At 41.8% G+C, this 24,728-nt stretch overlaps 1 protein-coding gene across 2 annotated transcripts; it reads left to right on the top strand.

The window, feature by feature from the left end:
• The first annotated feature begins 1,453 nt into the window (after window positions 1–1,453).
• On the top strand, window positions 1,454–14,838 carry cspg5b (chondroitin sulfate proteoglycan 5b). 2 transcript variants are annotated; one of them, XM_017426237.3, is made up of 6 exons: window positions 1,454–2,070; window positions 6,786–7,551; window positions 8,466–8,654; window positions 8,882–8,960; window positions 10,553–10,711; window positions 13,496–14,838. In XM_017426237.3, exons 1-6 carry the CDS (start codon window positions 1,989–1,991, stop codon window positions 14,021–14,023), a joined length of 1,803 nt encoding a protein of 600 aa, XP_017281726.1. In that variant the 5' UTR covers window positions 1,454–1,988; the 3' UTR covers window positions 14,024–14,838. The 2 variants fall into 2 exon arrangements, with proteins under 2 accessions (XP_017281726.1, XP_017281718.1); XM_017426229.3 differs by having other exon boundaries at window positions 1,456–2,070; window positions 8,882–9,044; window positions 13,496–14,837.
• Window positions 14,839–24,728: the final 9,890 nt, after the last annotated feature.

The following is a 24,728-nucleotide window of genomic DNA, read 5'->3' as shown; positions in this document are numbered from 1 at the left end:
AACTAGCTAAATGTTGTAAAAAGTGACATCAGAAAATCAACACTACATTTTTAAAGTGTTTGAAGCTAAATGTGACAAAATTTAGGCATGAATTTTTAGCAGAAGCTAAATGTGACAAAATTTAGGCATGAATTTTTAGCACAAGCTCCTTTACAAACGGCGCCCCATAACACTGCTATTATATTTTATAAGTGTTTCATTACAATTTGTCCAGTGGTTCATGAGATATTTTGCTAACAGACAAACAAACCAACACACACAGAGATGCTGGCAAATAAAAAAACGAGGATTGCTTTTTTTAAGGGGAGGTGTTTTGGGGTGTTGTTACTGTTAAAAAAATCTATTAGGCAGATGGGTAAAAGGGGGGTTTTGGTTGTGTGTGTGTGAGGGAATGGGAGTGATTAGGCAGCAGATGCTATTGTCTGGAGCCTATATCTCAATATAACAGTAAGAAGATTATGCAGGCGTGCGCGCACACACACGCCTCTCCCTGCTGGCAAGAGGCAGCGTGCACCCAATAACCTACTGACATATAAACGCCACCCAGAGACACACATCAGAGCTGGGGTGTAAACAGTGACGTGCGGTGAGGTTCATGGTTGGTGAGGCACTGAGAGTCAGATTTACAAATATATAAATCCAAAAGGGTAGCTTATTCAATTGGCTACTGGTTATTTTATATCTCATCAGCGTTCTTCACACACACACACACTCTCTCTCTCTCTCTCTCCGTCTCTCACTCACTCACTCACTCACACACGCTTGCGCGCGCACGCGCACACATAGTAGTATTAATGATAAGATAAGAAAAAACGTTACAATTACCGTTTTGGCAGTCCGATGGAGCAAAACAAAACTTAACGGCTGGCAGCAGTGCACGTGACTGTCACTGGCCTCTGCATGAAAGGACAGCAGCAACAAGCTCCCGTTGGCTCACGTGCGCCCCCTTCAGTGCGGCAGAGTACTGCCTGCCTCTCCCTTCGCCTTTTCACCGCGGTTTTATGTCCCCTCAGCAAAACTAAATATGTCACTAACAAACATTAAACGTAAATGGTTAAAGACATTAGCCAGACTGTGGAAAATCAGGCTATATAAACCATTAGGACATGCAGCGGTACGGCAACAGGCAGGGGCCAATTTCATGTATCAACCCAGTTTGTGATGGATTGCGCAATCAGAGGTGAAGCGTTTCACCCTCATATTTGAACAGGAAATATGCAATTTCAGCGATTTTGACTATAAAAATGCGATTTAGACCATAAAAATGTTCGAAAATTACTCATACATAAAGATCAGTGGACAAATATTAATATTCATTTTATGTTATGATTTTTTTTTTTTCTTGTCATGATGACAGGGAAGGCTCTGCCTCACCTGCCTCCCCTGACCGCACGTCCCTGCCTGTAAAATGGAGCTTATTGATGCCCAGCTGCCACATTCACTGCCATTCTACACAAGCTAGGCTCGGGCTGGACACACGCGAGTGCGTGTGTTAGTGTGTGTGTGTGTATGTGTGTGTGCGAGCGCGCGCGTTGGCATTTTGACACCCAAACGCGCAGCGCGCGCCGCTCTGCGCTTGATGTAGCAAAAGGCTCCAGCTAGAAAGCAGGCAGACGCCGGCTCGCACCGAGAGACCCTTGTGGTCATTCTAATCTCTTCTGGTCGCGCGCATTACTACTAGCTACAATTCCTCGCGCTGCTGCTGCTGTCGAGTGACAAGCGCTCAGAAGGTGTGGAGGAAAGAAGGAGAGAGAGAAAAAAAAAGGGGGCAGCCGGCTGGGACAATGGGAGCGAGCCCGAGGTGTTAAACCGCAAAGAAAAGCCGCATAGACACGAGCGTCTGACGGTGACATGGACTAGAGCTGAACTTTGGAGGATCTGCTGTGAGGATTTACATCTGACCGGTACCGGTGAGGCGGAAAGACGGGAAGAGCTCAGAGTTTTTTTGTCGAAGGGAATAAACCTCCATTCTAGTGCGTAGATATATAATGGCGCGCGCGGGCGGCCGTCTGGGGACCTGGCAGGTGCTTCTGACCATCTCAGCTGTCATCGTCCCTTTATGCGTGCACGGTAAGACCCCGCCGCTGCTCGAACGGAGACCCACCCTGTGTGTACGCGCGTGCGCGCGGCTTTGAGCTGACTGTCTGTGGGCGAGAAAAGCCGCGCACGTGCGTGGATCCAAATCGCACCTGCATTATTGGGAGATTTGATTGGCAGACACAATTGTCCAAATATGGGCATACAGAATGAAACTGCTGCTTAACAAAATGATACATTGATAATATTCTTTTTTTATTTTAAACATTGAGACAAAATTGAACTTCCTGCTGCATTCCTCTGGCAAAAAATCAAATCCTCATAATAATCATTAGAGGATTCAACTTTATAAAGAGACTAATCCATTTGTGTGATCTGATTTTTCTGCTTTTTATGATTAAAAGCTATTCGGCCATGATTTGGGCCATAATATAATGAACCCATTCAAAGACTAATTGTTGTAAAAATGGCTTATTATGAGCTCCAGTACTGTATTCCTAAAGAAGTGGGTGTGTTTGCAGATGATAAGAGACATTTGACAGTTCGGCACTGCAGTTGCGACTCGCCGCGGTGCGCATCCCCAGACAAAGGCGGGATTAGGCGCACCGTGGTCAGGCTGCATGAAGCCCATTCATGGCGCTGAAAGCACCGAATTCCTCCAGACATCCAGGGGAACTGGACCCCCCCGCGCACGCACACACACACACACACACACACACACACCTTCCGCCTTTAAGCTACAACACACAACCAGCCTCTGTTCTGTATGGCACACACACGCGCGCTCCATCTGAGTGCGTAAGAAGTAATGAACATCTTCCACATGCAGACATGCGCGCCGCCGCCCAGCAACAGGGTGGCTCGCGCACCCACGGGGTCGCCGGGGTTCACGCGGTGGCGCGCGCGCGCGCGCCTCGCCTACTCGTCGCATCCCTCCTCTCGGCCTCGATGTGCAGCCAGGCGTTCACAGCGTGATATATATCGACCATCAACAGGGCCCGCGCGTCTGGCGTCCTCCCTTCCCTCGCGCTGTAAAAGCGCAGCGTGCACGTGGCCGGAGAGATGTGATTAATTAGGAGCAGGCTGGAAAAGGTGACATCATTTATGTCAAATGGCCAGTTGGAAAATCTCCGGTTTTGATGTGTAAGAGTTGTTAGTCAGTGGGTTTAAACAGACAAAGAGCGATAATAATTTTTTTCCACGTCTGTGTTAGTTTGTTTGACTGTTAGCAAAATTTCCCATGAACCAGTGCGCAGAACTGTAATGAAAAATCTACTCCTGATTAACTTTTGGAGTTTCGAATTCAAGATGGCCGCCACAGCCAGCTGACCTTAGGAAACACAAAATGGCTCTAAGTCAGCCATTTTTTTTTACCAGATATTCAGCTAACATTTGGTGTGGTAGTAGCTGTGCATCATCCCCAACACATACTCTGTCTGTCTGTTAGTAAAATACCTCATGAACCGCTGGACAGATTTTAGTGAAACTCTCAGAAAGTAATCATTGGATGTACATCTACAACTGATTACATTTGGGAGTCAACCCAGTTCAAGATGGCCACCGCAGCTAATCAACCTTATAGCCATGACTCAGTCAAATTTGCAGTTATTGAGCTAAAATTTGGTGTTGTGGGCAGCCTTTTCATTCATGAATATGTTTACAATCATTTTAATATCCCAACCTCATCAGGGATCTGAACCCTAAAGAATTCAGATGTGGAGGCTAAAAACAATAAATATCTTCAGCGACAAAGATGGAGATGATCACTCTTTGTAAAAGCTATTAACCATCAGCTGCTTTTCCAGCATTCATCCAGTAAACTAGTTAATTGGTTAATGAGTCCATCAACAAACAGATTTCTTGGAATATGGCCATGGAAAACATGGATCAAATCCAGACTGTTAAGTTCATTTCTATGTGTGTGTTTGTGTGTGTCCACTGTCTGTGGGACTACACACTGTGAGGTCCATCTGCCCTGCAGCGTCAAAGAGCTCATGATATGTCAAAGTAGATCAGATCATCAGCATCTCTCCCACCAAAACACACAGTCAGTGCTATTTATAGTTTTAACGATCAGAAACCCAAAGGAGTTGGAGGATAAGCTACGGTTAATTGAAGAAACACGGGCTCGGCGTGGCTACACAAAAGCAGATGGGCTTTAAAATGCATTTATTGTTTAAAAAGAACAACTTAGAACTCAAATAGCCTGTGCTAATCAGCACCTGGTTGCAGGATCTCTGCCGTTTAGTCTCTTTCACACGTCCTATATATGGATTTCTACACCTTTTTCCTTCTGTGTTCTGCCGGTGAGGCTGCTGGGAGTCAGCACCCTAACCAATCACAGTGACCTCAGGTAGAACTTGTTACCATGGTTACATGCTCGTGCATTGCTGGAGGTTACGAGCTGAGCCGCAGTAAAAGGCACAAATCATACCCTTCCTCAGACAGATGTCACATAGCTGAGAGGGGACTCGGTTTGATCGGCTCGTCATCTCTTCGTGCTCTTTTTTTTTTTTTTTTCTTGCGCTTGTAATCACTACAAAAAGCACCAGCTGCTAACAGGATGAGGCATATAAGTCTCAACACAGCAAATTGGCAGACTGGGCCTTTAAATTAAAATTGAAGTCAGTGCAATAAGTTTGAGCCGGTGGAGGCCTTCGAGTTCATTCCAACTTGTTTTTTTTTGTTGTTTTTTTTTTCCAAGAGATGGACTTGGCATGTAATAGCTACTGGCTGGCTGATTGAAAAACAAGAGAGAAGGAGCACGAACACTGGATTCTCTGTTTGCGCTGCAGTTCCCTCGCTCTGTTCCTCCTTTCAACATGGCACCTCTTTACATCTCACCATGGCAACTGCACTCTGAGTGTGTGTGTGTGAGGTGAATCTCATGGCTCCTCAGCCACCACCAGTCTTCATGATTCGAGGCACGTTCGGATGGTTTTTGTACAAGCTCTGAATGAAGTGCCACACATCGGAAGGGTGGTAGTGGGAGAGATGTCATCCCGCCAAGTATTCGGATGAGTTTGGCGGCTTGTGCAGCGGGAAGAAGTGGCTCCTAAACATTCAGCCAAGCGTCGATCATGAAACTTATTATTAAAGCTGTCGAACAGAAACGTCTGTCCTTTTTTCTTAATTTCAACTAGACACAGCCAGGTGTTTTATTGACAAAAATTGTGTGAAACTACTAAAAATAGACACAAAATAGACTGGATGCCTACTTCTTCTGATGCTTAATGAGCCACATGCTTTTTGTTCATAATGAGATTACAGTAAATGCACAAACGGTCTATTTTGCATACAAATGTAGAGGATATATCTACATCCTAGCAAAAATGGAAATATGGATATCTGTCAAACAGTATTACAGTATTTCATTAGTGAAAGCCCATTAATTGGCTGCTTAGTTAGCGCCTCAGTCCCAGAGACCATTGTTGGCCGAAAGAAAGAACAACATAAGGACATCTTTCCATCCAGTACCAGAAATGACCTTGGCTAAAACCAGATCATTCTGCAGGGTACAGATATGTCTTGTTACAGTATGTAAAACTCCAATTCCATCAGTGACTTGTGTCCTCATAAGTCTCAATATTCTTAGAAAGAGCACGTTTCTTTGGGTCATTATCGCATCTGACTGCATAACATGAGTTTAGGCCACTCAGTTATTAACCTGCTGCACGTCACGTCTTTTTTTAAATCTTTTTTTTTTGCTCTGGTATCTATGCATGTGCATCTTCATCCACAGATTGTAAAGAGCAGAAGTGTAGGCTAGCTGCTAACCTGCAGCCCTAAATCCTAATCTAATCCTCACCAAGTCTCAGTCATTAGAGCATATTGGTCAGTCACTCACTGTACTTAATCTAACATCCCCACATTCTGGCTGCACATTCAAATCTTCAGCTCTTCCTTTATGTCTTTGAGAAGGGTTTCTTCCTTGTAAGTGAGCACTTTTGTCTATAACGACCATCCGAGTTCACAGTGACATCATTTTATAAGAAAATAGGTCCGTAAGGCAACTGTCGTAGGGATTTAACGAAACAGATTTAGCGCACAGGACCCAACCACGTGGGCGCATATATTTGCTTGTCACTGAACATTTAAGACACAAGAAAAATCCTCTCAAACTCCGCAAGTTTTCTGTCACAGTCACAACTGTGTAAGAAATGTTAAATTCAGCCATTCACTGCACTGATTTCATGCATGATAATCAGCTCACCCATCATGTTCCCAGCGATGTAAATGATCTCATGGCAAAGCTTATAAACAGCATGGATCATTAGGCACATCTTTCTGTGATACTTAATCACATTTTGAGCTTCTTATTGCTTAAATGATACACTGAAAGATTCATTTTAAGCTAAAAGTGCAGTGCTGGGGGGGGGGTCATCCTTTTATAATGCCACAAAGAATGCAAGACAGCTATGACACCTTGTAATTTGAGACAACCACACAACTTCATCACACTAGGCTGCAGGATTTTGTCTCAAAGTTAGCTTCAGGGTATGCATTAGTATACAAAAATGTAACATTTCTGACAATGACACCCATTACTCTGATGTGATTTCACGAGATGAGGCTGAGCTTTAAAACAACCCTTTGATACATTTTTATATATTGAGGAACTGAACCATAGTGGGGTTACAGCTGAGTCAGCTTGGACTTTTTTGTTTGCTTGATTGATCAAAGGGATGAAGAGTCCGTCTTTGCAGTACCAAACCCCTGATATGCTCTGTTTTGTATCTCGTTGGCAGGGAGACATTCTCTAGCAAGGCGCCATCATCACCACAACCACTCATCTGTCAACAAAGAGGCCTTGGACACCAGGATGGTTCTCAGTGATGACTCAGCAGAGAGAGAGCACCTGATTGGAGCGGGGATTGGCGCCAAACCCCCACACACCAGACACCATCATTCTCATAAACATCACTATCTCGATGTTGTAGAGGAAGACCAACCTGTGGCGGAGGAGCTAACCGCTGGAGGAGCCGGGCCAGACCAACCCGGGAACCCTTTATCTGATGACATCATCAAGGTGGAGTTTCACAGTCCTGCGCCAGATGTTGTGCCCTCCGACATTGCTCTGGATTGGGCAAAAGCCCCCAAACCTCAAAAACAGAGAGGCAGAGACCCCACTTCCCCATGGACGCTGGCTGAGTACGACTACCTGTCTCCTGACAACGACGTCTCAGCAGTAGATACAACCCCAGAACCCGAGCCCACCCCTTCACCCCCAGCTGACATGGAGGATGAGAATCCACTCCTGCCTGGTTCCCCTTCAAAACCTGAGAGTGTGAAGCCAAACATGGACAGCGGGTCGTATTTACCAGCTCCCCCCATGCTGGGCGCAGACAGGGAAGAGGAGTTCGGTCTGAGTGGCGCCATTGGTTCAGATGGCTGCAGGCTGGGCTTCGTGCTGTCTGGACCCGGAGTTTGTGTTTCAGAGTGTGACACTGAACCCAACTTCTGCTTCAACGGAGGGGTGTGCACCGTGGTAGCAGGGACGGGAGCCTTCTGTAGGTAAGACACTTACTAACCCTTCAGTCCTGCTTCAGATCAGACAAGTTGTTGATTGGTTTTGATGTTTTTGAGGGCATTTGACACTAAAAAGTCCCCCTTTTTAACTTGCCTTTGGGGATCATTTTAATGTCTTTGTCCTCCAACACAAAAGGAAAGATTTAGGACACCACAGGCAAACAAACACACAGCGAACAAAGACAGAAGGCTGTCTTATTGTGTCATGAGGGCTTGTCAAGATTACAGCAGGGTCCCCAAAGGATTAGCTCAGTTTTTAGGAGGTAAAGAAATCATGCGGCTGTCGCCTGCTGATAGACACCCGGCAGGCACACACAGAAAGACTGAGAAAAACAACAATACTCTAAGTTTAGTCAAAGCAAAACACACACTGGTACGTGCACACAAATACACAGTGCTTGTGCACTTTCATGCAGTATCCAGACAACGCAACCATGACTGGACTCCTGACTTGCAGCCATCTGTCCAATCCGGCAGCTTCTCTGTAAGCTTTGAGGCAAACTGTTGCTCATGTCAAACCTACCTGCTGAGTAACGTCACAAACAAATGCGAACGCTTTAGCAGAGAAAAAGCATCCGCGTACCAGCAGCACAAATAGAACAGATACAGAAAACATATGCACAAACTTACAATGTATGCCTGTGTGCTGATGTCATTAAAAGCTATAGGACACAATGCAATCAGCTGCAAATATCTATTCACACGCTTTGTTTTTACTTGTAGCTATAAATTGTAAATGGTAAATGTGCAGGTATATTAGTGCACATATTAGAGCTAAACCTCTTGACTTTGTTTTTTTTAATAACAAAAAGTCAAGAAAATCTTTTTCTTCAAGCTAAAATCAGTATGTTCTATGTTTCTCCTTGTCTTCTCCTCTTTCACCGTGTCTTTGCATCCAGGTGTAACGTGCAGGACTACATCTGGAACAAAGGCCTGCGCTGTGAATGGGCTGTCACAGAGTTCCAGGTTTTGTGTGTGGTGGTGGCCGTGGCCTCTTTTGTGTTCCTCCTGCTCTTCATGATTGTCGTGTTCTTTGCCAAGAGCCTGTACCGCCTCAAGAGCGAGAACATACGCCTTCGCAAACGCAGGTGCGTGTACGACTGGGCTCTGCAAGCGGGAAACGTTACTTTCGTGCTGCTAATTTTCAGTTTGTCCAACAATAGGCCTGTTTAAATTAAATTAAAACATAGGGCTGTATTTGATCTCCTTCTGGAGTGCGGGGAATTTATTTAAGTGTGCGGTGATTCATGTGGAAAACAGATACGCTACTGCAAATATTTATATCACACGAGTCTCCCTCTCTGCTTTCCTGCAGTAAGTACCGCCCACAGAGCAGCGAGCCACAGACGGACGGGCTCTCGGTTTCGACAACAGCCGACGGCTCACAGCCAAATGTAAGGAAACTGTGTGACACCCCTCCGCCCGCTCCTCAAACTCATACTCACAACCTGGCGTACTATGACAACATTATCTGTCAGGTATGCCTCTGTTCTCCTCGTGTTTGCACTTCTCTCTCTAATGTCTGTTATTTCCTTGTTACTTGTGTCTGTTTCTGTTAGATTTCCCCCAGTTATTCCTCCCTTCTCATTCTGTTCTCTCATATGTCTCGCTGTTAACTTGAAAAGTAATTTAATGTCTTCTTCTGTTGTCCTGTGTGTCTGAGCTGAACTGATGCATACGGCCAACTTGCAAAGGCAATAAAAAAACTTCTTTATTAAATCACAGATGTCCACCCTGTTTTCTGCAGTTTTCCTCCCAGTCTTTTCTTTAAACCCACCCACTGTGCAAACGCTTGGTGCCAGATTTTAACCTTCCATTTGCTGTAAAGAAAAAAAATGCTTCTATCATTTGTGTCCTGCATCTGATCAACGCACACTCCAGGTAAAATGATTGATGACCTCTCCCGAGGCTTCCTGTAGCCAGCTTTCAGATGCGTTGTGTAGTCACAGCAGTGTGGTTAAACACTAGCTTCCCTCAATTTTTGATTCTCCTACCAGCGACTCTGCAGCTTCCTGAGGAGCTCGGTGTTTTCCTCCATTTTGTTCCTGTGTTCACTCCTCATACAGCACATTCAGCCATTTTAGGTCCCAGCAGCTCTTCTTCTGTAGGTTCTGCATGCAGCACTGCTATGAACTAAACTGTACCGTAGCAGCATGCAAGTGCGGGTAAATGGCACAGCATTTATTACTGTCAGTGTGGGGGTGTGGTTGCAGATTTATATGTACCTCTGACTGTATGCATCAGTATTACAGACTTTTTGGTGTACAAACTAATATATTCATTAAGTTTAGTTAAAGTGAGAGTAAATACTTAGAAATAGAAACATATATTTTTTTTAAAAAGCAGGTATAAAGTAAGAATTTAAACTTTTAAAGCTGATATCTGTCGTGTGAAAGCTCACTGAGCAAACTGTGTCCATCAGCAGCCAGTGAGATCGATCAGCGGTGCCCCATTTTCTGCCTGCTGAGCTTGTGACCTTCAGATATCTGTGACACACCAATAATCTAATGGTTTGACCATTTACATATAAGCAAAGGCAACAAACTCAATCGATGAACAATGACACAAACACTGACCAACATTACAAAAACATTCAGCACAAATCTGCAAACTTAAGCACATGTCAGCAGATTTTTATAAAATATAGCCGTTATAAGTCTATTATCCGACATGTGGGTGAACAAACTGACTTTATTTTAACCTAGCTTCTGCTCAGAGCTGTGTTAAGATTACCCTGCAGCGATTATAGATGAGTTTCAGTTCCGGATGCTCTAAATATCAGGTCTAGAGGCTAAAAAGCCACTGCAGGAACATGGTGCTCAGTGTGTTTTTCTTTTTAAATGTCATAAAAGCAATAGGTATTACTTTATCAAAAGTAAATAAAAGAAGCAGTTTCATGATTAGAATCACCCTATAAAGTGATTTAAAGAAAACACTTTTTGCTGAGTTTTATGCATGTGTGAAGAGTAACTCACTCTCCCTGCAGGATGATCCCAAGAAGAAGGACAACCAAGCGAAGTCCCCTCAACCCAAGGAAGAGGGGTCCATGAACATCCTCAACTCCCACTCCCCAAAGCAGGAGAATAACCGTCCTGCCTCTGCCGTCCACGGCCACACCCCCAACAACACAGGGGAGAATGCAGAGGTAAACATGCTTCAGAACAACCTGGTATAAAATCCCTACATGATAAAATGTGCAGCTGGAGAATCAGACCAACATATTTAAGGTGTACAAAAAGCCCCCGTAAGGCTAACACCATTTACACCTTGCCAAGTGCTTTGTAAAGATTTTCTAACAGTCTGATAAGACCCAGTTTCTAAAATGAGCACAAAATACATGTTAAAGTTCCACCTTGAGAAGCACAATAGTTCTGTTTACAAAGCTGCCATGCTCATACTGATCACATAGTGGCAACGCTGCCTCCTTTCCTTCATCTATCTGCCTTTCACGCTGGACTAAAATCTGTGGCTTGGACCAACTACTGACTGATTGTCCCCCTTTTCTGATGCTCTGCCTTGGTCTTTGGCCAATGAACCTCTTCATTGTCTCTTCTCTCGTTTCCCCCTCTTTCTCCCCTCCTTTTCCCCTCCTCTCTGCCTCTCCCCCGCCCCGGCCTTTCTGTGTCTCTCTGCCCGCATGCATAGGTGTTATCAGCAAAAAGTGTCTGAAAATGTCTAATTTAAAAAAAATAATAAAATAAAATAAAGTATGTGGAAATAAAGTGAATCTGTATTTGCAAAATATTAATGTTTGACATTGCTAAAAAAAAAAGTGGATATGTCTAGATAACAGGTTAAAGTAATAGCTTGGAGTTGATATTTGAATCTATATGCATATATTACACACGATGTGTCTTGGTTTTCAATGTGTTTTACAATACTTTAATGTACTTGATATTCCTTTTTTTACTTTTTTGGGTATTCATGGAGGATTGCAGTTGACGGTTGTTGGAATAAATCTTTTTCATTTTATAAAGCTCGTCCCTGTGTGTTGCTATGAGCTCCACTCTCCCTGTAGGATGTCTCTCTTCTTCTCTGACTTTTTCTTTTTCTGCATGTCTGCACATAATGAAGCTCACTACTGCCCAGCTGCTCTCGTGCTAATAATAACTGAATGCATGGCTGACCCTGCTTTTTGTGCTACAGGAGGCTGCGGCTCACAGATTACACTGCATTAACACACACACACACACACACACACACACACACAGAAGGGACTACAGTCCCATTCAGCACCAAGGACAGCTCCTAACACATGTAGGCACTACCATACCAATCATGAACAAAAATCTTGAAATATCCTATTTTTATCTCTTTGCTTGTCCTTTATTAACACAATTTACTCAGTTTCTGTGTTTGGTTGTTGCCCAGCCACTTATATGTGTCACATATGGCCAACCATAATTACCATTCCAACTCATACACAATACAAAGTTTTTCTAATGGTTTTCAACAGTAAAGGAAAGCATATGAGAGTAAAAGACAATTTGAAATAAAAGAACAGTTTTAATCAACATCAGAACTTAAATATTTTCTGTTAAAAGTGATAATAATAATTTGGTTTGTAGAAAATTATCACCAACTCAGAATGCTACCAGGTTGGTATCCCACTACATTTATGCACAGCACTGACCAAACCTAACCTTTCTAATAAAAAAAATTGCAATTATCCATCCGGGTCTTTGACAAACAGAACTCAAGTTCATATTGATATTGCACTTTTTAAACACAAGAGTAACCTAAAGTGCTTATGGAAGCAAAGCAAACATGTGAATAAGCATAAATGAGAGTTAAACAGAACTCAAAGTAAGATTGGTTTTAAATTTACCCCAGATTATGGTGCAAAATTTATGCAGGTGTCCAATATGGGACGCAAACCTTAATCATCATCATCAACACTTGCTGCCCCTCTGATTTGGGAAATTCTTGCTGTACTAAGAAATGCTAGAAGCCAGTCGAACCCACTAACATCTGCAGAAGGCCATCATTGTGGAAAAGACAGCAGCCAATAACAGACAGATGTTTTAAATGTGCATTTTGTTACATGCTGAATATTAATCGTTCCAAATGCTGTCAAGAAATTTTAGTGCTCATGTAATTTTTGTTCTGATGAAAGACATCTTTAACTCACTAAAATAATCTGTTTGTTTGTCATATTAGAGAAAAAAACACAAGAGAATGTGATTATGTTCAGTATAAATACAATCTTGAAGCCCATTCCCATTCTTCTCACAGCTGAGTGCATTGCCTTTGTTTCTCTTAACGATTTATGTGCTTTGTGGCTCAATCATACATAATGAGCTCTGCAGCACCACCTGCTGTTAACACCACATAGCCCAGTTTCTTCAGTGCAAACAAAAACTTACAGCATAATCATAGCTTTTTCAATGGTATGCCATTTGAAATATTCACAATTGTCCTGAAAACATGGCTGCTGAACTAGTTTTTCTCACTCAGATGATTTGTATTTAGAAAATAAGCTGTGCACTCAGGACATTTACAGCAATGAAAACTAAAAAGGTTGGCTTTTCTGCTCCAAGTTGTAGTTTTTCCAGTGTGCAACTTTGCTGCTTCCTGTCACCACTCCCACGCTTTTCGTTCTGACATTCACATCACTGAGTAGTGGGAACTAAAACTCAAGTTAATATGCAATTAAGTATTAAACAAAAGGTCATCATAAATATAACTCAAAATAAAAGCAGATCCTCTGCATCATCTTGTGTATTTAGGATATTATCCAAAACCATTTATAAGATTAGAGGTCAAAAATTCATATTAAAGCTTCTTGCCTTCAGGTTTGTACCAAAAGACCTTGTTTTTATGATTAGTCCTCACCTGTATTTGTCTGTGTAGCTTTATTTGACCATTTTACCTCTTTAATTGTCCTACATTGTTGCATCCCTCTCTACTTACCGTATTTCCACATCAGGATGGAGTCACTATTGGTCTGGAGGTGCTTCTACCCAAAGAGGCCAAGCTCCACTCAGACACCAGCCCACCACTTCAGTATGATGTCTTCCTCTACAAGGTTGCCAACAATGGAGACTCCGCCTCTCACAGCCAAGCCCCTCCCCCTCACTCATCCACCTCTCACGTCCTTCCTAAATCACCCAAGTCCCCAAAACAAACCAAGGAACACTCGTGTATTAACCAAGAACCAGTGTCTGGGAGGCTCTCCTCGCCCGGCAGGCGCTCCTCGCCCAGTCGCCACTCACCGCCCGGGAGTTATTCCCCCATTCACTCTTCCTCCCAGCACAAATGCACGTCAACCTGCTCCTCCGCCTCCCCTCAGCTACACAGAGGCCAGGCTCCCGGCCCTGAGCACTCTGGGAGTGAGAGAGACAACCGGAGCGGACGCATTCGCCCGTCTCCTTCGTCGCCTCACCTCACTCAGCCTCCTCCATCACCATCTGGGATGAAGAACAATGCAGTCAGCACCCGTTCACTGCCACCCTGACCAGGCATTCCCTCCCTCCCAGCATCTACACATTCAAACCCCAAACATCTGTCCTAATCTAATCTATTCAGTGATTTGTCCGTTGTGGCTCTAACTTTGTGTTATTTGGTGATTTATAGACGTTTTATCAACCCGTCCATCTCTGCACCCTAACTTCCTACTTTAACACACACACAGGAAAAGGACAACACCTGGTCCTGTTAGAACTGGAAACACTCTGAGGTCTCGATAGCACCAACAAAATCAAGGATGGAAGCACTAAAGCACAAAAGCAGATAACTTTGTTGCCACTGCAGCCACATTTTTCACCTTCTCTGTAAATAACCTCTAAATAAGCTCAGGTTTCTGCCAACTCACAACGAATCTCTCAATATGGTGCCAATGTCAGTTGCAGCTCTGGATGTCGTTCATAAACCCCTCAGTGTGGTTTTAATGTTTTGTATGCTCTTTTTACAGTAGTCTTTTTCACGTTTCTAATCCTTGACAAACAGCTGATTCAACAAAACATTTAGTACTGAAGAAACATAAGAAGCAGGTCTGACGTTAAAGAACTCTGCTGCCTCCTGGTGGAGAATGTAGGCATTGCAACAAATGGGTTAGTGATAAAGTGCGACTTCAGATTTCAGGTTTTAAATCCTTCATTGAATTAAGCTTGTAGATAACAAGTGTAAATAAAATGTTTTCTAATGTTTTTGTGTACGTATTAGCCGATTAAACTTAAAGTTATTCAAATGTTTTTGTTGTCAAAATTGATTTTTAAATTCATGTTTCAGTGTTTTTTGTCTATTTGTCAGCGTTTCTGATGAAGAGCTGTACTTGATTTTATTAAACTTGGAGAACTGGAACAATTTTGTCAATCTGAATCTCTTTTCTCATGACTGTAAGGTGGTGGAGAAACACACCACTAGTTTTTCTTATTTAATGTTACTATTTGAGCTATTTGAATGGACTATAGAGTTCGGTGTAATTTATTGCAATCGTGCAGGAAGTTTCAAAACCCCAGTCGAGTATTGTCCAAGTTGAAAGACATATATAAGGTTGGAGGAAAGAGACAAAGTGTGGAAGGCAGGCAGCAAGGAGTGATTGAATGTTTGGGGTTTGGAAATCCAGAAGCAAGCGGAACCGTGTGAATTAGACAAACTGAATGCAAAAGAAAAACTCTGAAAACTTTAAAAGTCAAACTTGAGCCAGACATGGTTGTTGTTACCAGACTGGCGCAAACAACAACAGTTTTGAGGACATAGACTCCTTAGTTTGTCATTTGATGTAATTTTACACAACAAATCATAAGCCAGAAAATAACCAACCATGTGCTGCATCTGAGCAGTTACCTAAAATATTTCATTTGTAAAGCCTTTGCAGTAAAATTAACACAATTTTTTCTCAGAACCAGCAACATGTTTTATTCATTGGCCTGTGAGGAAGAGGACATGAGTTCAGTCTGCTCTTCATGATCCCTAAACAAACTGAAATGAACCACTGTCAAATACAAATATACTGTTCATACAATATGTACATATCTTCAAACACATGGCTTTTCTATCTGCCTCTGGAAGGAAATATATTTTTCTAGTAATGCCAGACTACATTAAAAGATTTGCTCATAGGACTCATAAGTCTGTTTTATTACCTATAACATGAACGTATTGTTGTAATTGTGCATTTTTCAACAAAGTCTTAAAAATGAAACAATACTGAAACTTTGAAATAGCCGTTTTTAAAAATATATTTCCACATTTTCCCACAGCCTAATGGTTAGAATATTTGATGTTTTTTAAAAATATATAACAGCTCTGTAACTATTCTTCACTGCTGCCTGCAGACACTCAGTGGACTGCCCTCCAGCCCTTTGAAAAACACACTACCTACAACCAAAAAGTTCAAATGTTCACTTAGCAGTCTGGAATGCCTGCTGCCATATTCTTGCAAATTAGTTCCTAGGTTTTAAGTGCGTAGTTATGTTGTATAAGCCCTGTAGGTAGAGCCCTGTAGGTGGAGACTTGTAGATAGAAACTTGTAGGTAGAGACTTGTAGGTAGAGCCCTGTAGTTGGAGACTTGTAGATAGAAACTTGTAGGTAGAGACTTGTAGGTAGAGACCTGTAGTTGTGTCTTGTATCTGTGCTCACTCTTTTTGTGGTGTCTGACCTACAACATGAAACTATCCTCCACAACCTCATACCAGAGTTTCGATGTTCCTCGCCCAGGTTTGAGCCTCCTCCACAGCCGTTTGTCAGTGAACAACTGTTTCAGTCTGCATATTAATATGAATGTGATGATTGTTCGCACCTGTTTGTTAATTGTAGACAAGACAAAATCTCTGTGTGTGTGCAAATGAAAGAACTGTTTCAGCTAGGAATAGTAAATAAATTTGAGATAATAAACCTCTAATTTTACGGAAAAAAAAAAAAACTAAAGAAATTTTAAAGCAATCCCAAATCTTGTAACAGATTTGAGCACCTTTCTAAGTCTGTAAATTCTGTTTTTGTTATCTTAGCGTGTCGTGCCTTTAGAGGCTGCTCTTGTGGTGAAATTCCCTGCAGGGCCTGATTGGAGCACAGGTTCAAAAAGTGATCTGCAGGCTCTTCACTCCTTCCTGGTCCCACGAGGATGTCAGCTGTCACAGCTCATAGCCCGATAATATATGAGCATTACTGTCCGCTTGAACAGTGACTCTTTTAAAATAACCGTGCCAGCTTAGTCTGTGTCTCACTGAGAGCGCTGATGAAATATTTAGGCCGCGACAGGGCTTCTCACAAACGCTCACCAGTCGTTTTTTTAGAGCAAAGTTAACCGATTGTCTTATTGCAGCAGCTATTTCTGCACTTTTTGAGTTCCTCATAAACACACAATTAGCATTTATGATTGGAAATGCATTACTGGAGACCTTAAAGTCCTGTGAGATGCTACCTTGCCTGACCTGGACTCATCCTTCATGCTGGTGCTGCCTCTGATAGAGCCACTGAGCGGCAGTGTTGCTCCACAGGCCAGCCTGCACTCCGAAGCAGAAAAGACCCCCAGGCACTTTGAAACCGCTGATCTGCATTCTCATTAACATTCCCTCTGTGGTGGACTGGGGGGGAAATATGTGTGCAGACTCGACATCATAATTGTTTTTTGTTATCATCTGGATTTCTGGGAGATCTGAGCAGATCTGAGGTTCGTATAGAGAAGAGGTGAGAGTGCACAGGCTTGAGTCGGTGTGTGAGTGTTTTACAGTTCAAGCACACTGTGTTGTAAGGGTGTGTGAGCTCGCGTGTGTGTGCGTGTGTGTGTGCCGACTTCTTTTGTGTGTGGCTGTAAAGTATTTTTTGCTGACCCAAAACAGATGTACTGTAATTCCCTCCGCCTTACTCCCACTCCGCCCATCCTTCTGTCTCTAACACATATTACACACACACACACACACACACGCTCCCAACACATGCACACACGTCTCTTGAGATGCCTTCACTGCAGATGAATATTTTTGGTAATTAGTGGGAAAACACACAACGCAAAGGATTGATGTTCCTCGGCCAAAAACCCACCCTTCATGAAGCATCTTCCACGAGACATTTAAAAACAGTTTTGGTGTGTGTGTTTAATGCCGACAAACAGAGGTAACGTATTGTTCAGAGACAATAAGAACATTTCTGAATAAATTTTGAAGCGTTCCAGTGCACCTACTGGCAAAAATTTTAAGAACACTTTGCAAGAATCTAAACAAACAACAAAAAAAGGCTTAAATTTTGACATACAAACTGTATATAAACTGTAAAGAGATCCGAGATTTAAAAAAGAAATGTTAAAGCTGCTGCCAGTGGCTCATTTGTTGTCACCATGGTAACCACACACCTGCGTGTCTCACTCCCTGACAGCAAACTTAAGAGATGCGGACAGAAACAGACAAGTTAAAAAGAAAAAGACCCTTCGCTTCCAGTTTTGAAGAGAAACTTTTGAGCTAAATTATAACTGAAGCCTGACTGTGCGCTCTCTTTATTCTGGGGAGATCTGAAAGGAAAACCATAAGTCCTATAGCAGTGAGAGACACGCTGAGGGAAAGGAGACAGGGATCCTTATATTTTGATGTATAATTTGTATATGTGCCCAAAAGAGTTTGTTTGCAAAAGATCTGAAATTTTTTCGACATTTAAAAAAAATTAGCGTGAGAATTCCCCAAATATCAGTTGAACGTCCTGAAAGAAAGAAATCTCAGAAAATCATTACACTTAAATTGTGGTTATTTAAAAACCGTGAAAGATAATAAAACGCCTGTTCAGTCATGTAAGGTCGAACATTCTGTGACCCGTTTAAACGCTGTATGATGTTCCTGCTGTGAAGTCAGTCTGAGCTGTAGAGCTCCAGAGAGGACTGAGTTGTCTCATCTGTTTCACCAAAATCCCATTGATTTCCATTGTTTTTATTTTTTTTAAATGCAGTTTTTTGGGGGGCAAATTTTGTCTACATTGTACCCCTACCAAAAGTCATAATCCACTACTACCAATCAAGCTGTATGTTTTGATGTAACGTCTGTGCAACGAGACACAGGGCGAAGTTTTGAACAGAATGCTAAAAGATGCTAAAAGACCCTTAATATCTCACAAATGGGTTTGAAGTTTTAATAGAAACTCTCCTGTGTTCTTAAGCCTTCAGAATTATAGGAGACCCAGTTGTAGTCTTTCTTCTTGTCTTTTTGTGTTGAGTCAAGTTGAAAGGTTTTTCTCTCTACACAGCACAGCAACTTCATGTTCTTTTCTGAGAAAGGATAATTTCATCCAAATCAAAGAAATTAGACTGTATTCTCCGTGTTTGCTAATTATGTGAGCTGAAGCATCAGTGAGCCGTGTACGTGTGCACAATCCTCCGTTTGAGTCAGGTGGACGGGACAGGTCTGATGTGAGAAAGCAAAGCTGCGACATGAAAATCGATCACTTTCTTTTGAACAAGAACGTGTTTGATCCTCTTTAAAGTCGAGCCTCCAGAAGAAGGTGGTTTACTCAAGCAGCACTATGAAAATAAGCTTTTTATTTATTTAATTTTTTTCTGTCATTCACTGAGCTGAAACTCGAAACATCAAATGGTAACATTCCTCTGTGGAAAACAATAAGCCCATCCATGGCTTGAGAGGCTAGTTGTCTGACTTTTAACAGGAGAAAAAAAAAATTATATATATATATATATATATATATATATATATATATATATATATATGAAGTTGTTTTGCTTGATTGTCCACCAGTCTTATGCAAAACAACTTTTAATTTTCAGAGTTTTTTGACATTTTTTCTTTTACAGTTCATGCTTCTAATCACCTGACAACATTTAAATTAGGTTCAAATCTGGATTTGGACTTTTCTACAATACACTTTTTATTCTCTTACAGACTCTTTTTGATGGTTTTTTGCTCACACTGTGGATAGTTAGGTCACAGATTTGTCTGACCAGAGCAAAAATATTCCTAAACGTCTGACTTTTGCCTGTATGATTCTTTAAAAGAGTCAAGTTTTGCTCCAATGTTCTTTTAGGACAGCAAAGGTATTGGTGCAATCTCTTTCTGATTGCAGCCGCTGCACTTTGACAGCAGTAATTTCAAGACTTACCTGCACTTTTGGGATGAAACTTAGGAGACTCTGAGACTTTTTAATCAAGCCTTTTTCTCCTAGGTTGATTTTTTTTTGCCATAGCAGATGATCCTGAATAAACCGGCAGGAGTTTAAAATTTAAACTAACACCTCTCTTTTTATTTTTGTCACAGCGGGATGAGTCATTTCAGTTTGGACATCTTTTTTTACTCCTTTGCCAGACTCATAGACAAACAACTTTTTAAAAAAAAAAATTTCCAACACAGCAGTTTTTTCTTCTTCTCTTTTTTTTTCTGCTGTCACTGTCGCTTCTGTCAACATATTCCTTCAATTATCATGAATGTCCCTAAATATTCCCTTTTTCGTACCAAATATTTCCAGTCCCAATTTATTCATATTTAATACGTATTGGGGGTCTTTTCATGGAATAACAAAAACATCATGTATAAAAAAGTGCATTCTTGCCGTGACACACACAAACAGAGAATGTCAGAGGTTGACCTGCTCCCGAAAAAACCATACAGCTCCCAGTCCCGTCGTCCTTCTTCTCATTCTCTCCCGCTTCTCCTCTTTTTGCTACCATTTTTTTTCTTTTCCTTTTCACCTGCAGCAATAGCCACTCACCCGCCCTTCTCTTTCAGCTCCTCTCCCTTGGCTTCCACATTGATTTACTCGACATCCTGCGGTCACATTCTTGTGGCGAAGGTTTCCGGCTGAAAATCCTCTGACATTTACCTCCCGGTCACAACACGGTTCATTTAAACTCTACAAAACAGTGGCCCCGCTTTTACGTGTACGGTAAGTGCTTGAAAAGTTTGAAGGGGGGGTGAACGGCTGCAAACATGTGCAATGAGGGTAATGAAGCACTTTGCTGCCTTTTTGTAGCCTGAATCAAAGACCTTGAGAATTTCTAGTAAATGCCTGAATGCAACTACGAAAGCATTGGTTGACTTTCCGCTTGCTCCCTATATTGCTCCTCTGGTCCTTGTTACCATGGAGATGTCTCAGATCTAACGTGGGTTTTAATTGAGGGGGAAAAGTGAGATACAATAAAAAGTAGTGAGAAAGACTGCCTTTGTAAGGTCATGTAAGAGGCACACACACACACACACACACACAGCCCAAACATCTGAAGGCAGGATAGAATCGCCTACAGAGAGGAAAGTGGGGACCCAAAGGCTGCATCCTGCTCTCACCCAGCGGTGCTGAAAGGAAGGAGCCAAAATTTACCTACATGGGCAGGAGGCGCACACACCAGAGACGCAGGTGTGAACAACTGGGAAGGTTTTGCCACAGCAGGATCACTGGCAGTACGGCTTAAAGAGCTGCGTGGTGGTGGTGGTTATGCACAAAGAAGCTTCTCGCCGTTCACTTTCTCTATTTAGAGCCTCTAAATACGTATTATCACCTGCTGCTAAAAGGAAAAGGAAAAGGCGGACGATAACATTTTTGTCCATGCCAATTTTTATGAAACTTGCAGAAAGTAATCACTGAAAGCACATCTCTATCCGATTAACGTTTGGAGTCAACCTGATTCAAGATGGCTGCTGCAGCCGACTGAACTTAAAAAACACAGAAGTAGTCATAAACCAGTTGATTTTACTAATATTGAGGTCAAATTTGGTGTGGCTGTCGCTGAGACCGAATCCCAACAAATAATATGAGTGCTAACAGATGTGCAAGATCCTTTTTTGTTTTTAATCTTTCATTAACAATTCAGAATCAACTCTGTCTGTCTGTTAGCAAAATATCTCATGAACTACAGAGCGGATTGTAAAGAAATGTCTACAGCTGATTATGTTTTTGGAGCCAACCCAGTTCAAGATAACAGCCACAGCCGAGTGACATTAGAAAGGACAAAAAAGCCCACAATTCGGTTGATTCAGAGACAATGAGCTAAGGTTTCAGGCGATTCCTTCAAGGAATGATAGATCTTTAATTTAATTAGAATTTTAGGAGAACTTTGTGAAATCTTGCCTCCTGTTTGCTCTGAAGTTGGTAATATTGGACAACATAAATCCGATTTTTTTACACTTATCAAATTGTTGTGTCCCACAGGGGTGTGTGATCGGTTATTGGTATACCAGGCAGTGGCATTAGACCAAGTGTGGGCTAATGAGGGACTCCTATAAATTCGGTAAGAGATGTTACATGTTAAGAGTTAACCTGTTCTTCTCCAAGAGACACAGTGCAGATATTTCACTGAAGAAAACTTTGTCTCAAAATATAAACATCTAGGTTTTATTATTAGACCCAAATTTTAGTTTTAGGCCTCAAATAAAAAGGATGTGCCCAAAGGTAAAGTTCAGTTTGGTGAACTTCAGATTTATTAGCGATTCACTTTGATGTGAGGCAGCAAAGATCTACATTCACTCAGTGATTCTCTCTCATATTTGTGACTGATACGTTCATTTAAATCATACCCTACAACGCTTTAAGACCTTTGGAATAACTTTTACAAGCAAGCCCTTATAATCTTCAAGAAGAGGCTCTTTAGTTTTCATTACTGTCAGTTTTTAAAGAAATACAGTATATTCTCTTCTAAACGTTGTTTAGAGCTGTTGGTCTAATTTATAGGATTCTCTACCCCTATTTGCTGATTTTGTCCATTTTTAAATCATCTGTAGGGACAGCTACAAGAGGCGTTGTCAGAGGAGACTGCACATTCCTGTTTAGAAAATAAAGCCATTTGGTCAAATTGTGTTTTCATTCAGAGCATCATATCAGCAGGAATCTGTACCAGAGTTTGTCAGGAAGTCCAGTAAGTTCAGCCGAAGGCACCTCTTTGATTCGAGGAGACGTTTCGCCTCTCCTTCGAGGAGCTTTCTGGATTCGAACTGAAAAATGTGGCGTTCCAAACATTTAAAACGGCAGTAAGCTGCTGGGGGATTGGACCCAAAGCTGTATTGTAAGAACTTGGGTTCCCTTTTGTAAAGGTCTGACCCTTAACATATTAGAAACCAAACAACACCTTCACAAGCTAATGACCTGACACAGGAGAGCCAACTCTTCAGGTCACCGCTCAGCCGTCCAATCATCTCAAAGATGGGAGACACCTTTTAAAGACAGTAATGCTCCTGGTTTGGACGGAGAAGATGGATGGTTTGAGAGCGGTGGGAAGGAAGTCCTATTTGTCAAGTGAGAAAAAACAATATTAAACGTTGGGGGAGACTCCACATCAGACAAATAAACCCCCCCAACAAACCACTGACTGGAAGGAGGGAGAGGGATTTGCACGTGAGTTCAATCTGCAAACACTTTAAAAGCTTGGAGCTTCACATTTTTCCTGTTTAAACTGTGAAAAACTGTTCATGTTATACTTTACTGAATACTTTTACTAGATCTATGCATTCATATTGCAATGTTTTTTACTTATTTTGATTGCTGAGTTTATATTAATTTTATTGTTTTTTTTTAAAACAGCCTATTTACATCAGGTATTCACAATGAAAATTTGTTTTTTAGTTTAACTTACATTTAACTTGTGTCAGTTAAAGTCCTTTATTCCTTCTTAGAATAAAAAATAAAACAGCAACAACAGATATATATATATATATATATATATATTTCTGTCACTTATGTTGATTTTGCTTCAAGAAAAGGAGTTGTGACAGAAAAAAAAGGAATAAAATCTTGTGCAATCCATCAAGCAGTGCTTGGAAGAACACAATCAGCTCACAAATGTTTCCACTCTATTTACAGACAGCAAATCAAGACGGACTCGTAAGAATAATTTCATCTGCTGTTACTGCTGAAAAGATTAACCCACTTTATTCCTCGCGTTAATTGACTTGAGAGCTTATATAAACACTTTCTGCTGTAATTGCTTACAGATCATGTCAGTGTGAAATTGGATTGGCATTCTCTCGTTCCCTTCTCCTCTCCTTTGTTTAGTGACTCTTCGCTCCTGTCGCCGTATGACTGGATGTCTGACTGAGGCAGTTAATGTGTTCAAGAGCCAGCTGTCCCTCAAATAACACACTCAATAATTCATACTGCACACGCCACAGATCTGAGTGTGTTTATCTGCGGAGATGCAGGTCACTTCGGCTCCTTCTCTATGAACCCAGCAAGACACGTCACAACTTAAGTGCTGACGAACCCTGCTTTGGAAATTTTCAGGAATTAAAAATAAAGCATGTGTGTCAGAGATAGACAGTGGTAGGGAATGTGTGTGTGTGTTGCAGTAGAGGGGGAGTGTGGCCATGTATTTGATACATTGTGTGGACAATTTTCCTAACATATACTACCTTGTGAGGATCAACTGCTCACAATGATGTTTTTGGGTTAGGGGTTAGGTTTAGGACTAAGGTGTGAATTGAGTTTAGGTTTGGTTTAGGGTTAGGTGTGTACTGGTAATGGTTAGGGTTGGGGTAAGGGTCAGGGTTAGGCTGTAGTTAGGGTGTAGAAATGAATGGAAGTCAATGGAAAGTCCCTGCAAAGATAGAGAGACATAACGTGTGTGTGTGTGTATGTGTGTGTGTGTGTGTGTGTGTGTGCGTGAGTCTGTCCTCTTTGCTAATGGAAATCAGATCTCTCATGTGTTGAGCCAGCAGAAGCAGAGCGGGAGATCCATCATGTCAGGACGGGGTTGAAATCGCAGGCCAGCCTTTTCCGAGACGCTCTAAGTAATTTCCCCCCCCATCCTCCTCAACAATGCTTAGATTCAGCTAAAACATGGAAAGTTTTAATTAGGAGAATTGAAGTGCATTTAAGGATAAGGTATGAAACAAACAGAGCAAGAAAATCAGGAGGCAGGGGCAGCGGATTGATGTGTTTGAGTCTGGAAGTTTGGAAATAAAAGCCCGTAACTTGAAGTAGCTTCAGACTCTGCAGGACAATAATTCAAACTGACTGAGGCAGCAGTGTAGAACTGCTTTTAAGTCTGGTTTCTTTAACAAGAGTGATTTCCAAGAAGCGGATCAAGGAAAAAAAAAAGAATTCAAATTTAGCATACACTTATGGTGACTATGTTCATTTGAGTTTGCTCCTTTATTGTGTGAATGCTTTTAAGCATTCACACCATTGTTTTCCTGTTTCTCTTTATTATCTATTATCTATTATTCTTTCCCTATTCCGTACGTTTTTTGGCACCTATCTCCTTCCGCAATTTTTCAGCTACTTCAACCGTTCATATATCAAA

The sequence above is a fragment of the Kryptolebias marmoratus genome, linkage group LG5 (genome assembly GCF_001649575.2).
Source record: "Kryptolebias marmoratus isolate JLee-2015 linkage group LG5, ASM164957v2, whole genome shotgun sequence".
Taxonomy (NCBI): domain Eukaryota; kingdom Metazoa; phylum Chordata; class Actinopteri; order Cyprinodontiformes; family Rivulidae; genus Kryptolebias; species Kryptolebias marmoratus.
Note: the sequence above shows the minus strand (reverse complement) of the source record. Positions and strands in the feature narration are given on the sequence as shown.

Bases quoted from the DNA above. Each gene is read 5' to 3' on its own strand.
- cspg5b (XM_017426229.3), top strand. From the start codon at position 1,989: ATGGCGCGCGCGGGCGGCCGTCTGGGGACCTGGCAGGTGCTTCTGACC. The intron at 2,071-6,785 runs GTAAGACCCCGC...TCTCGTTGGCAG, and splicing joins CGTCCCTTTATGCGTGCACG to GGAGACATTCTCTAGCAAGG. The intron at 10,712-13,495 runs GTAAACATGCTT...TTTCCACATCAG, and splicing joins ACACAGGGGAGAATGCAGAG to GATGGAGTCACTATTGGTCT.